This window comes from Canis lupus, chromosome 19 (assembly GCF_048164855.1).
Source record: "Canis lupus baileyi chromosome 19, mCanLup2.hap1, whole genome shotgun sequence".
Classification (NCBI taxonomy): Eukaryota; Metazoa; Chordata; class Mammalia; order Carnivora; family Canidae; genus Canis; species Canis lupus.
This window is the reverse complement of record NC_132856.1, coordinates 7,375,624-7,389,580: the sequence shown is the minus strand read 5'-3', so window position 1 is coordinate 7,389,580 and position 13,957 is coordinate 7,375,624. Positions and strand designations below refer to the sequence as shown.

Sequence of the window (13,957 nt, the reverse complement as noted above, 5' to 3'; positions counted from 1 at the left end):
CACAAAGTGAGCATTGTATCACCTTCCTGGGGTGATTCTAAGTGGAGGAGTTTGCAAGTAGGGCACACGACAGAGGTGGGCTATGATCATTGTTTCTCTAGGCCACCAGAGGACTTTCTCCCTGTCAGAAATCTGACCAAAGAGAAGCAGTTTTGGGGAACTTATTTCCTTACCATCTTTCTTTATATTCAGTCTTCTCAACTCAGAGGCCTCTACTTCTCCTTAAGAACAAGAGAGAGACGAGTGTTGAAATTGATGAAGGAGGACAGGTGGGGTTTTCTCTTCCCTGCTTCCCTGAGACTGGCTCTCCTGGGTTCTTCTTCCCAGGACAGAGGGCCCTCACCACAGGACCAGTCAGAGCAAAGCTGTGAAGGTAGGGGTATCTGTCGTTGGGACCTCCACTCACTCCTCTCCTCGCTACACAGGCCCGAGTCTGCATTCTGTTTCCTTTCCTTGGAGATCTCTTTCCAGAATCAAGGTGATGCTCTGGCTGGTGCTGTCATTTCTGCTGTGACTGACCTGCCCTCTCAGGCTGTCTGATCCTGTCCTAACCCCCTGGAATCCAGGCAACCTCCCCCTCTCCTCTTGGAGTTTGTGTATTTACCACTCGCTGGGTCAGAGCCTTTTCTTCGGAGTCCTGGAAATTAGAAATCCAAAATTAGTGCCTTAACAGTGCCCAGACTGCCCATCATCAGCACTGACAACCCCCTTCCCCTAAGTGGACACTTACCTGATTCTCCAGAGGGCACCACCTCTCTAGGGGCACCTACATGGGAGGAAAATCAGTTATCATGTACATATCCCTTATCCTCTGGGTGGAGATAAGTTACACTGTGGGGAAGGTGGATCTTACTCAGAGACTTTACGTGTGACTGGGGTGACTGGAGCAAGGCAGCCACCACCCACCAGCCACTGTAGGAATGCTTGTCTAGTGTTTACAGGTCATTCAAATTCCCACAAGAAGCCAGAAATCCAGGTTTTTACATCAACATCTTGATTATAAGAAAGGCTGGCAACTCTTGTAGTCCATGGAATCAAGATGTCATTGTTTGTGAGACATGACATTATTTCACATATCACTATGTAAGGAAAAGCCACTGCCAATTTTAATTATAAGTTGCCAGTAATTTTAAGATGCATCCTGATGTCTAAATGTGAAAAAGTATGAGTTGATGAAATGTAACAACAACAATAATAATAACAATAAGATGACTCTATGAGACATAAAACACATCTGCACACATGTGGTCACCAGTTTGCAGCCTGTGCCTGTTCTTGACTATGCAAGATACAGGTGATGACACCCAGGCACGTGGACCCAGCCCCACTAGGCTCTGAGTTGGTGGAAGCCCAGATGGGCTGCACACTGGGAACCCCAGCCCCATACCCTGAGTGTTGACCTTGTCTGGGCTGCTGAGGCTGATGTGAGCCTTATGTAGTTGTCCCAAGCTGCAGCTTCCCCATTAATCTCGTCTACAGTGGCCTACCCACCCCATTTATCCTGATTCTTGGTGACTATTCTAGTTCCTGGTGGCCTCTCTCCTGGCCTGTCCAATCCTTCCACTCAAGGGCAGGCAGGACCCCGTATAGCCACTACCAGCAGCAGTCACCATGCCTGCACACTTTCCATCCTTCAGGTCAGCCCCAGGACATAGTACCAGAAGGGGGCACTCAGCACATGACAATAAGCATGCTGAACTGTTTTAGGGCTACTATGCAAATAGAAAACATTATCTGCAAGTTACTTAAGGGTGGACGGTATGGAGAGTACATACCTACTAGGAAAAGATGAAATGAGACCAACTCCAAGAATGTAATTTACTAAGAAGCTCCAATGTCTTGGGGGGGGGGGAGGGAGTAATTCACAATTCTGTGGTGATATCTATGTTTTCTACAGTAAATATGAATTACTTTTATGATGAGAAAAACATATTTTTAAAGATTTTGTTTTTAAGTAATCTCTACACCCAATGTGGAGTTTGAACTCACCTTGAGATCAAGTCACATGCTCCATTGACTGAACGAGCCAGGCACTCAAGAAACATTTTCTTAAAATATTTATTTATTTATTTGAGAGTGGCGTAGAGGGAGAGAGAATCTCAAGCAGGCTCCTCAATGACCACGGAACCTGATGCAGGGCTCGATCTTACGACCTTAAGAGCATGACCTGAGTCCTAATCAAGATTTGGATGCTTAACTGACTGAGTCATCCAGGCACCCCCAAAAACATTTTTAAATATTTGTAAATGTAACAGTTTCTCTCTCTCATTTTACACCCAGTGAAACTATTCTTATACTACCTGAGTAATTAAAAACATTTTTCTAAACCAAGTAATACTTGTTTTTGTGAGAAAAAAAAAAAAAAGGAAGGAAAGAAAATTAGAAAATCCAGTTAAGCAAATAAAACAGTGTAATTATTACTCACAATGCTACCACCCAGAGGCAGCCATGGGTAATATCTTGATGCAGAAATTAAAATATTTCATTTACATTTCTTAGAAGGTGTATGTGTTTCTTGTTGGTTTTCTTGGGTTATTATCAGGTGTTAGGAGACTACATAGGTAGGGGCATAGAAATATTGGATTAAAGAAAATCAAGATTTTTTTTTTAAAGTAATCTCTACACCCAATATGGGGCTTAAAATCACAACCCCAAGATCACAAGTCATGTACTGTACTAACTGAGGCAGGCAGGCGCCCCATGGATTAAACAAAGTTAAATGGGTTTTCTTGTCTGCAGTATGCAGTTTTTAGGCTTTTTGGCAAACTGGTTCATTCCTACAAATTGTTCTCATTTCATCAAAGTGCTACCAAGCCAAGTGCCATAATGTTTGTATCTCCTTGCTGTAATAATCATGATGCCTGGAGATCATTATTCCATAACATGAGTTTTTTTAGAAATCGGATCCTTAATTTTCCTGTACCCCTGTAAACAGCCCACTATTCCAAGACACTGGGTACTAATCATGTTCCATTTTTCTGGCTGGAAGTTCAGGCGCAGAAAGATTGGGTGACTGACCTAAGTCACCCTACAAGTCAAGGTTATAGTTTGGAAGAGAATCTGGGACAGCCTCACCATGGTAGAAAATGCTTGTCCCCATCACCATCCACCAGTGTTCTAACCATTCATCTTGTCATAACTCTAATATTTTTCTAGCATTTCTCAGCTATGAAACACCCTCATAAACTTGTTTCTGTCCAACAAAGCCCAAAGGCCTCATGTCCTTTGTGTAATTCTTTTCTCCAAAGCCACTGGACAATGACTTACCTCCGTAGAGCTGAAGCTCATCCTTCAAGAGGTCAGGTTCCTCATGCTCAGTACCTGAGTGGAGATAACCCCCCTTTAGTTAGCTATCCCGTCACAGCACCCCAGGGCAGCTTCCATCTCCCACCTAGCCAAAGCCTTAAAAAGTAAGCACAGTCCTTGTTTGCACTAGAGGTGAGCCGGGCAGTCTTCAAGAGGCAAGACAGCCTTATGAGTACTTTCTCTTTACCTTGTCTGACTCCCCCCACACACCCAAAGGTGACTGTGGTTGGTTTCCTGACAAATAATTGAGGGTCTGAGTGGACCTGGGCCTCCTTCAAAGTCAATAGTAAGAGTTGTCATTTATTGAGCACTTACTAGGTATCTATATAGAACTAAGTTATTTATTTATTTATTTATTTATTTATTTTAAAGATTTTTTTTTTAAATTATTTATTTATTTATGAGAGACAGAGAGAGAGAGGCAGAGACACAAGAGGAGGAAGCAGGCTCCATGGAGTGTGCCCAATGTGGGACTCCAACACAGGACTGCAGGATCACGGCCTGAGCTGAAGGCAGACGCTCAACCACTGAGCCACCTAGGCGTCCCTATTTTAAATATTTATTTATTAGAGAGAGAGAGCATGCACAGACGGAGAGGGTAAAGGAGAGGGAGAAGCAGACTCCCTGCTCAGCAGGGAGGCTGACATGGGGCTCCATCCCAGGACCTGGGAATCATGACCTGAGCCAAAGGGAGATGCCTAACTGACTGAGCCACCCAGGCACTCCAAGAACTCCAAGAATATATTAAACTATATTTAATATTTCATTAGATCCTTATGGAAATCTTGTGCAGAAGTTATTAGTATCTCTCCCTCCCAATTTTATGGGTAAGGAAACTGAAGCTCACAAAATTAAATTATTCCCTGAAGGTCACACAGCCAATAAGTAGCAATTCCAAAGCCCAGATAGATCTGTCACCAAAGTCTTCAATCCTAATCACTTTTTAAAAAATTATTTATTTATTTGAGGGAAACCACAGGAGCATGAGCACATGCATGAGTAGTGGGGGGGGGGGGCAGAAGGAGATAATCTTTGAGCTTATTCCCCACTGAGCAAGGAGACTGACTAGGGGCTCGATCACATAATCCATGAGATGATAACCAGAGCTGACACCAAGAATCCGATGCTTAACTGACTGAGCCACCCAGGCGCCCCCTAATCACTTTTATCTTCAGAAATAGAACCCAGAACTCAACTTCAGCTTCAAGGTCAGCATTTATTAAGCATGTCATGTGTGCTAGGTTCTGTCCTAGGCATTAATCCAGGCTCTTTCCCCCATGCTCTTTTCTTCCTAAAATGCATTTAGGCCAAAATTTACTTAAAATTTTTATTTTTGCCAAAATTTTCTCCTGGTTGTAAAAATAGAACATGCCCATTGTATAATATTTACAGTATAGGACAGATCAAAAAAGTGAAAATAAAAATCACCCATAATTTAACCATCCAGAAATAACCACTACTAACATTTTGCTATTTTTCCTTCCAGCTTATTTATAACCACATATGTGTGAATTTTTACAGGGTATACATGAGATCGGACGAATCATATGATTTGACATCTTTCTTTTTCACTTCAGAGATATGTGAATAACAGAGCTGTAGTCAAGACAGGGTGTACTTTGCTGTTGTTGGACACTAGGCTGCTTGCTACTGATGCCTCACTATAAACCATGCTGTTAGGGGCGCCTGGGTGGCTCAGTGGTTCAGTGTCTGTCTGTGTCTCCGGGTGTGATCCTGGAGTCCTGGGATCGAGTTCTGCATTGGGTTCCTCACAGGGAGCTTGCTTCTCCCTCTGCCTATGCCTCTGCCTCTCTCTCTCTCTCTCTGTGTCTCATGAATAAATAAAATATTTAAAAAAATAAAAAATAGGGGCAGCCCCGGTGGCGCAGCAGTTTAGCGCCACCTGCAGCCTGGGGTGCGATCCTGGAGACCTGGGATCGAGTCCCACGTCAGGCTTCCTGTATGGAGCCTGCTTCTCTCTCTGCCTGTGTCTCTGCCTGTGTTTCTGCGCCTCTCTCTCTGTCTCTATGAATAAATAAACAAAATCTTTAAAAAAAATTTTAAATAAATAGATAGATAGATAGATAAATAAATAAATAAATAAATAAATAAATAAATAAATAATAAACCATGCTGTGAGGAACATCCACACATAGGCATGCTCAATCCCACTGAGAAACTCAACAGTGAGCTGAGTGGGCAAAGGAGAAATGGTGAGGCCTATTGTCTACTGGGCTAGCTGTCCCTGGGGTGGGTGTCCAGCCTCCCTGAGTTGGCTGACATTTTCCAGTTACTCCTGGGTGCTGATCCTCATCACTGCTCTCTGCAGGGAACAAATAGAAGCTATAGGAGAACCTAGGTCTGGAACAAGCCTGAAATACATTGGTTCTGGGGTTCTCAGAATTTAACTTATGTGAGGAGTGTGACCTGGAGGAAAGAGAGCTCTTTGGGGGATGGGAGGCATAGGAGAGCTACCACAAACTTTCTGTGTCATCCTGGACAAATCATTTAATATTTCCACTGCTGCTTTCATGAAGTAAGACAAGATCATCCAAGGTATCATATTATAAGCACAGGGCTGTGTCATCTCAGTGTTCCCACAACATCATGCTGACTGTTTGCTCCCACCTGGAAGGCTCTTCCCATTTGTCTCTTTTATCTTGAAGCTTAAGAGGTAGAAAGGCTTTTCCAACTGCCCCAGGTCACACTCATCTTTGGCCTCCCTCATCTGGAGTTATATAGCATTAACTGTGCTTGATACTGTGGACATGAGGGCCAGTGGTGGTGGTGTCCATCTCTCCAACCATCTTGAGCTCCTGATGGACAAGGCCTGGGTCCTTACTGTTCTAAGAGTGCCTGGAGGAGGAGCCTGATCAAGACTTGAAGAATGACAGTCTTGTTTGCACTCTTGGACCGGTCATCATTGCAAGAAATTCCTGGTTTCAGGTCCAGAGGACTCCCTTTTCCTTAGAATGATCAAGATGGCTCTGGCAATGCCTAGGTCCCTCAGTGTACTTGGGAAGCTCTTGCTCAGTTGTGGATAAATTTTAAATTTCCAGGAAGCCAGATTAACTGTGCTTTAAAATCTGTGCATATGTGATCTCGGCTAGATACAGAGAAAAAAGTATCAGGAAGTACATCAAGATTACAACAGCAGTGTTTATCTCAGGAGATAGAGGATTTTGGTTTGCTCCTGTTTTCTTCTTTTCTGTATTTTATTAGATTAATCAATGTTAAAAAAAAAAAACAGGCTTTTTCATTGCATTGCAAAATATCAAACAATACAGAAAATGAAAGCAAAAATTACTCCAAATTCTATCTGCCAGGGACAACTCCCATCAACATGCAAATGAACATTATTTTAGCTTTCTCTAGGACATAGTCATAATACATATTTTTTTTTTAAGTAGGCTCTATGCCCAGTATGGACCCTAATGAGGCACTTGTACTCATGACCCTGAGATCAAGGACTGAGCTGAGATCAAAATTACTTTTTATGAAAGGTATTACAGAATTATAGGCTGTATAAAAAGAGGACAACTTTTGTATATACTCTCTAATTCAATTTCATAAAAAATTAAGCTTGGCAGAAAGAGTCATAGTTTGTTGCTCATGCCCCCAGTATCCATCCCAAAGCCTGGCACATAGTTGGTGCTCAATAAATACTTATTGAATAAATGTAAGGAAATACACTAATATATGTATTTAGTTGTTATCTCTGGGTGACAGAGCAAAGGATGATTTTCTTCTTCTTTCTACTTCCTTATATGCTCCATATTTTCTACAGTATTCTTATGTGTAATCTTCCACAATCAAAAGTTTTTTGTTTTTTTTTAGAAAGTCTGTAAGCAGGAGAAGGGGCAAAGGGAGAGAGAGAGAGAGAGAGGATCTTCAAGCAGACCCTATGCCAAGCAAGGAGCCCATCTCGGGGCTCAATCTTATGACCCTGAGATCATGACCTGAGCCAAAACCAAGAGTCAGACACTCATCCAACTGGGCCACTAAGGTACCCCTCTATTCCTTTTCTTAATAACATTTTCTTTTCTCTAACTTACTTTATTGTAAGAAAACGAGATACAGAATATGTATCAATCACTGTTTATGTTTTCAGTAAAGCATCCAATGAACAGTAGGCTTTAGTAACTAAGGGTTGAAGGAGTCCAAAGTTACAGGCAGATTTCAACTGTGTGGGGAGTCAGGGTCCTTAGCCCTTGTGTTGTTCAGGGGTCAATTATACTTTTTATTTATTTTTTTAAAAGATTTTATTTATTTATTCATAAGAGACCAGAGAGAGAGAGAGAGAGAGGCAGAGACAGAAACAGGCTCCATAGAGGGAGCCCGACATGGGACTCGATCCCAGGTCTCTGGGATCACGCTCTGGGCTGAAGGCAATGCCAAACCACTGAGCCACCTGGGCTGCCCTCAATTGTACTTTTTAATGAGGGCAGTGGCTTCCTTTCCAGTCCATGAGGAGGTTGGCTACAGATAAACGCACTGGGCCCACCAATCACTCTCTTTCCTCTGTCTAGAGAAATAAGCATAGATTTTATGGTCTTGAGCCTCAGTCTCATGATTTGAATGTGAGGATGTGATGCCAGGGCTCGGCAAGCATTTTTTAGGATTTAGCCTGAGAATTCTTTCTTCATATAAAACCTTAGGCCCAAGCCCACTCTGTAAAGCAGATCTTAGTGCAGGCATTCTGACGGAAGAGTAGACCAGAGCCTACCCCTTAGAACCCCTGAGTCCTAGGAAGACCTCCAGGGACCCTGAATTGGTTACTGAGCCCTCTGACAGCAGGTTAGCCTCCACATGCCTCAATTTCCTCACCTGTAAAATGGGAATAATAGCACCTTCCTCAGTGGGTCTCTATGAGAATTAACTGAGTTATTACATGTAAAGTGCTTGGAATAGTACCTGGCACATAGTACATGTTCAGTAAATGCTAGCCATGATGTTGCTGCTGCTACTACCAATTCAGCCTCTCATTTTGAATTAAAAGAATAAAAATGAAAAAACATTCTTTCTCTTGGAGAACAATGTGGCAATTTGTAATCAAGACCCAATGGAAGATGTACATTCCTGAAGGACTCATGGGGGAATTGATGCTAAAGACACAATTTGTGTGAAAAATTCAAAAAGCAAAAGCCTTTGAGCAAGGATGCTTATGAGCATGGTAAACTGGTGGTAAGGTTGGTGGATAATCCTAACAGTTGTTTTTTAGAGCTTTTACTATGTGCTAAATGCTAAAAGTTTACATGTGTAAATGTAATCCTCACAATAATCCCATGAGGTAGTAACTTCTGTTACCATCCTCAATTTACAGAGGAGGACCCCCAAGGCATATAGGGTTTAGCAATTTACCCAAGGACACATAGCTAGGGAGTAGCAAAGAAAGGGTTGAGACCAGGTAGGCTGCTTGAGCAGACAGGTGCATTGAGGTCAACACCAGAGTGCTCCTGATAAACCTGAATGTTACTTTATATGAGATGCAGCCACTCGAGGCTTTTTGGTAAGCATGAATCTTAGCTGCAGAGATATTACAGAATAACATGTCAGAATGCCCAGGATATGAGAGCAAAAAATTTTATTTTATTCATTTTTTTAAAAAGATTTTATTTATTTATTCATGAGAGACAGAGAGAGAGAGGCAGAGACACAGGCAGAGGGAGAAGCAGGCTCCCTGAGGGGAGCCCGATGTGGGACTCTATCCTGGGACTCCAGGATCACACCCCAAGCCCAAGGCAGATGAGCCACCCAGGCATCCCAAGAGGAAAAACTTTAAACAGAGGACAAAATTGTCTGTATGGTCAGTTATAACTGTGTACAAATCATGTGTACTGATAGGTGGTGTCTGGAAGGGGATACGGAAAAAGAGAATTAAAGTATCAAGGTGGGAGATTATGGGGCATTGTTTTTCCATGTAAATGCTTTTCTTGAATAATACTGTGAACATATATATATATATATATATATATACACACATATATACATATATATAAATATTACTATACCTGAGGAAGAGGATGAGGAGGAGGAGGAGGAAGATGAGGAGGAGGAAGAGGTAGAAGACTTGTGTCTCTTAGGTTGTTCTTGGGAAAGGAGTCCAGCCTCCCTGTCTGGCTTGTAGAAATCCGTCTCTTTATCTAGGAAGCACATATAGAAAACAATGAATGTTCTTTCCCTTCCCACCCCAGTGACCACCAAGAGCTCCCCAGGCATCTACTTGGACTTGGAGGTCAGGAATGACCAGATTCTCTAGACACTTTCCCTAAACTCGTAGGGCCAATGGAAGGTACAGAAGATCAGAGCTCTCAGAGGCCCTAGAGGCTCTAGGAAGCCTCAAGGCACAAATTTCTCTGAATATAGAGACCAGAGAGCCTTCTAAGCCCCCTATTCTACCCAGAGGCCACTAAATTGTGTACAATAGTTGTCAATTTAGGATGCAGTATAAATTATAGGGCAGGGATGATCTGGTCAAGTGAATCTTCTCATTAACCATTCTGGAGTAGCACAGGAACCTTCCTGCCTTCTGAGGACCCTCACTAGTGCCAACCCAAACCTCCAGAGCCCTCTTGAGATTTGGGGAGCAAATGAAGGTCCCCAAAGCTATAAAGTTCTAGGGGATGGACTGAACCAAGCATATGTGTACGTGTGTGAGGAAAACATTACTTCTCCAGAGGATTCAACTGTGACTTGAGCCATTATGCCACATGAGAGGAACAGATCTTCAGTTCCACCCACTGCTGGACTCTACCTCCCATGTGGCTTTGCCCAGAGGGTGAGAGAAGGCGAACATACAGTCTAGGTCTTCTGTTTCTGCATGGACTTGACTGTCATCTTGAGTCTGGGAGGAAGGTCCTGAAGTTTCCATGGTTTTCTCTGGAGGAATAACAATAATAAGTAATTAATGAATGTCACCTTAGTTAATCCCCTTAACATAGAAAAAGATTGGCAAAGAAAGAAAAAAATGACAAGTGGGTGGCTCATTCAGTTAAGCATCTGCCTTCTGCTCAGGTCATGATCCCAGGGTCCTGGGATACAGACAGCAAGACAGTATTGGGTTCACTGCTCAGTGGGGAGTCTGCTTCTCCCTCTCCCTCTGCCCTTCCTCACTGCCCCTGCCTCATGTGTGTGTGTGTGTGTGTGTGTGTGTGTGTGTGTGTGTGCTCTGTCTCTCAAATAAGTAAATGAAATCTTTAAAAAAATAAAAAAAATAAAGTGTCCTTAAATGTAAGGATACTGTGATTTTTATGATGAAATTACATGATGTCTGGCACTTTCTTCAACATAATCTTGCTGAGGAGACTGAGGGCATAGGTAGAGATACAAATAAACACATACCATGAGTTAATAGTTACTGGAGCTATATCAAAATATAAATACCAATACTGGTGGTATTATGGGTATTTTTAGCTTCTTATTTTCATTTTACATTTTCTAAATTTTTAACAGTATTGTTCTCATTGTAATAAAATCGCCAATAATTTTTCCTTATGTACTTAAAAATGTAATATGCCAATATCTTGTTTCAGTGTAGTACTTCATTGATGAGGGAGCAGAAGGCCAGCTGGGGACAAAGCACCAGCTGATACCCTGCAAGATCCTCCCCACTCCCACCCTGGCCACTCCTGGGTGGGATATGAGTGACATTCCTCCAGGAAGTTCCCAACCGTCTTAATGTTAATGCCTTGCTAAGAGGGAAAAACAACATGACAATGGCAAGGCCTCCAAATCCTGTGAGTCTTCCTTAGCATCTGAAAATCCTTCTGAAATCTCTCTTTTCCCTACCTCCCCCAACTTCCAAGTATATAATCAGCCACCCCTCACAAGCTTGGGGCAGTAGCTCTTCCTGCCCAAGGGTCCTGTCTTGGGCTTTAATAAAACCACCATTTTGAACAAAAGACATCTCAAGAATTCTTTCTTGGTCATTGGCTCCGGACCTCACCCCACGAAACCTCACCTATGTTTCAAAACTACATCATTGATGGTCTTTCCAAGGATTTATCTGAACCTGGTCATAAGCCAGTTAAGTAGGAATTGGGATTACCTGCTCCTCACAGTTGAATTATAATTTCTAGACAACGAAATTTCCCCAAAGATTGTCTTATTTGACAATTACAATAACTCTGCAAGGTATGTTTTATTATTCCTGTTTTATAGAGGCACCAGAACCCATAGTCTATCTAATACACCCCAAGATGTTGGTCTAGGGCACAAAACAAAACAAAAAAAGGCCACCCTGGCGTTCAGCCCTGCTGGAATGCCTGTCAGGATTAGGGATGCAAGCAGTGAAGGTAAGGGCAGGAAGCAGGCACTTGAAGGTGAAGAGCAAAATTTGGGAACCTGTCCCTTCAGGACACTACACTCTGTATGTACCTTCCCAAAATTGTGAGAGGAGCTAGAGGCAACTATGGAGGCTGGCCTCCAGGTGAGGCTACAAGAAGGCCCTAACTGTGGCCTTGGAAAATCCAAATGGCCAACTTCCGTCAGCTAATGCTCTCCCCTGGGGAAAATACATGAAGTGGAGCTCCCCTCCAAAGTCTTTATTTTAGTTGGGCACATGGCCAGCCAGCTAGAGACTACCAGCATCCCTTGAAGCTGAGTGTGGCCATTTGACTACATTCCTGCCAATGGAATATGGGTGGATAGGATATGCATGGTGGTGAGCCCAGAACTGTTTAATGGTTCTCCAGTAAAAAGAAAAAAGTACACATACATGCGCACGCACACACACACACACACACTCACACAATTTGTTATATATTTTGCTGATATAAAAAATGTATAGCATACAGTTCACAAATAATAAAATATACAGTACTCTTTATTGCAAATTCCACATACCTGGAATTTCAGTGGGCTTTGGAATTTCTTGCAAAACCCACTCTCAGTTTTTATAAGTCCATTGCCAACAACAGTGTCACAGAATCAGACTATTTTTTTTTTTTTAATTTATGATAGTCACAGAGAGAGAGAGAGAGAGAGGCAGAGACATAGGCAGAGGGAGAAGCAGGCTCCATGCACCGGGAGCCTGATGTGGGATTCGATCCCGGGTCTCCAGGATCGTGCCCTGGGCCAGAGGCAGGCGCCAAACCGCTGCGCCACCCAGGGATCCCCCAGAATCAGACTATTGATGAATTTTTTATTACTACCAGGTTCAGCAAAAAAGTTGCCAATATCAATGATAGAACAGGAGTACTTCTCATGTGAATGTTAGCTGCTGTTTTCTTTCACATTAACAAGACAAAAGTGAATCAACTAAGGCATTTGTTTGGGGCAAACTATTGCCCCAAACTATTGTGGTGCCCCACAAATTCTTTTTCTTATAATGAGAACTTTTAAGATCTATTCTTTAAGAGGCACCTGGGTGGCTCAGTGGTTGAGCAACTGCCTTTGGCTCAGGGCATGATCCCAGAGTCCTGGGATCCAGTCCCACATCGGGCTCCCTGCAGGGAACCTGCTTCTCCCTCTATGTCTGTGTCTCTCTGTGTCTCTCATGAATAAATAAATAAAATCTTTTAAAAAAGTAAATCTGTTCTTTTAACTTTCAAATATGTAATACCGTATTGTTATTATTATTTAAAGATTTATTTATTTATTTGAGAGAGAAAGTGCATGAGAAGTGGGAGGGGCAGAGGCAGAAGGGAGAATCTCAAGCAGACTCCACACTGAGCACCAAGCTCTGTGAGGGTTTGATCCATCACCCTGAGCTCATGATGACCCAAACCAAATTACAATAACCCTGCAAGGTATGTTTTATTATTCCTGTTTTATAGAGGCACCAGAGCCCATAGTCTATCTAATACACCCCAAAATGTTGGTCTAGGGCACATTTGGTCATGTGCCCAAATGAGCAGACCCTTAAATGACTGAGCCACCCAGGAGCCCCCTGCAATACCATATTATTATTAATTATAGTCACTATGTTGAACATTACATCCCTATGACTTATTTATTTTATTACTGGAAGTTTATACCTTTTGACTGCCCATTTCATCCATTCCCCATCCCCACCTCTGGCAACCACCAATCCATTCTCTGTATCTGTGAGTTTGGGTTCTTTGTAAATTTGTTTGTTTTTGGTACAGAATCTACTCTCAATCTACCAAGACCTTGGCAAGACAACAGCCTTCCCTGTGCCTCAGAGATGGACCACCTAGGTTTGGATCCTGACACATTGGTTTGTGGGATCTTGAGCAAATGACAACCTCTTATTGGTTCAGTTTCCTCCTTTGTCGTATGAGGACAATAACAGCGCTTATCTCATAGTGTTGTTGTGAAAATGGCATGAATTAAAACATGTAAGGCACTTAGACCAATGCTTGGTATAGAGCAGGCGTGGAATAAATGCCAGCTGAGATGATTTCAGGCCTCCAGACCTAGGCCATTCTTTCTTATTGTCAAAAGTGTATCTGACCTTCCAAGCACAGCTCAAGTGCCATTTTTTTTTTGAAAGATTTTATTTATTTATTCATGAGAGACATAGAGAGAGAGAGAGAGTGAGGCAGAGACACGGGCAAAGGGAGAAGCAGGCTCTATGCAGGGAGCCCGACATGGGACTCGATCCAGGGGTCTCCAGGATAACACCCTGGGCTAAAGGCGGTGCCAAACCGCTGAGCCACCCGGGCTGCCCTCAAATGCCATTTTCTTT

The 13,957-nt window shown here is 42.7% G+C and overlaps 1 protein-coding gene across 4 annotated transcripts in view; it reads right to left on the bottom strand.

The window, feature by feature from the left end:
• Positions 1-13,957, bottom strand: part of TMEM40 (transmembrane protein 40) — a 43,665-nt gene that overhangs the window by 17,219 nt on the left and 12,489 nt on the right. For all 4 annotated transcript variants that reach the window (XM_072785073.1, XM_072785074.1, XM_072785071.1 and 1 more), the window contains exons 2-7: positions 10,105-10,185; positions 9,318-9,449; positions 3,268-3,321; positions 731-766; positions 605-637; positions 174-221 (exon numbers count right to left, since the gene is read on the bottom strand). In XM_072785073.1, the coding sequence (XP_072641174.1) occupies positions 174-221; positions 605-637; positions 731-766; positions 3,268-3,321; positions 9,318-9,449; positions 10,105-10,177 (376 nt within the window). In that variant the 5' untranslated portion in view covers positions 10,178-10,185. The remainder of the gene's footprint in view (positions 1-173; positions 222-604; positions 638-730; positions 767-3,267; positions 3,322-9,317; positions 9,450-10,104; positions 10,186-13,957) is intronic.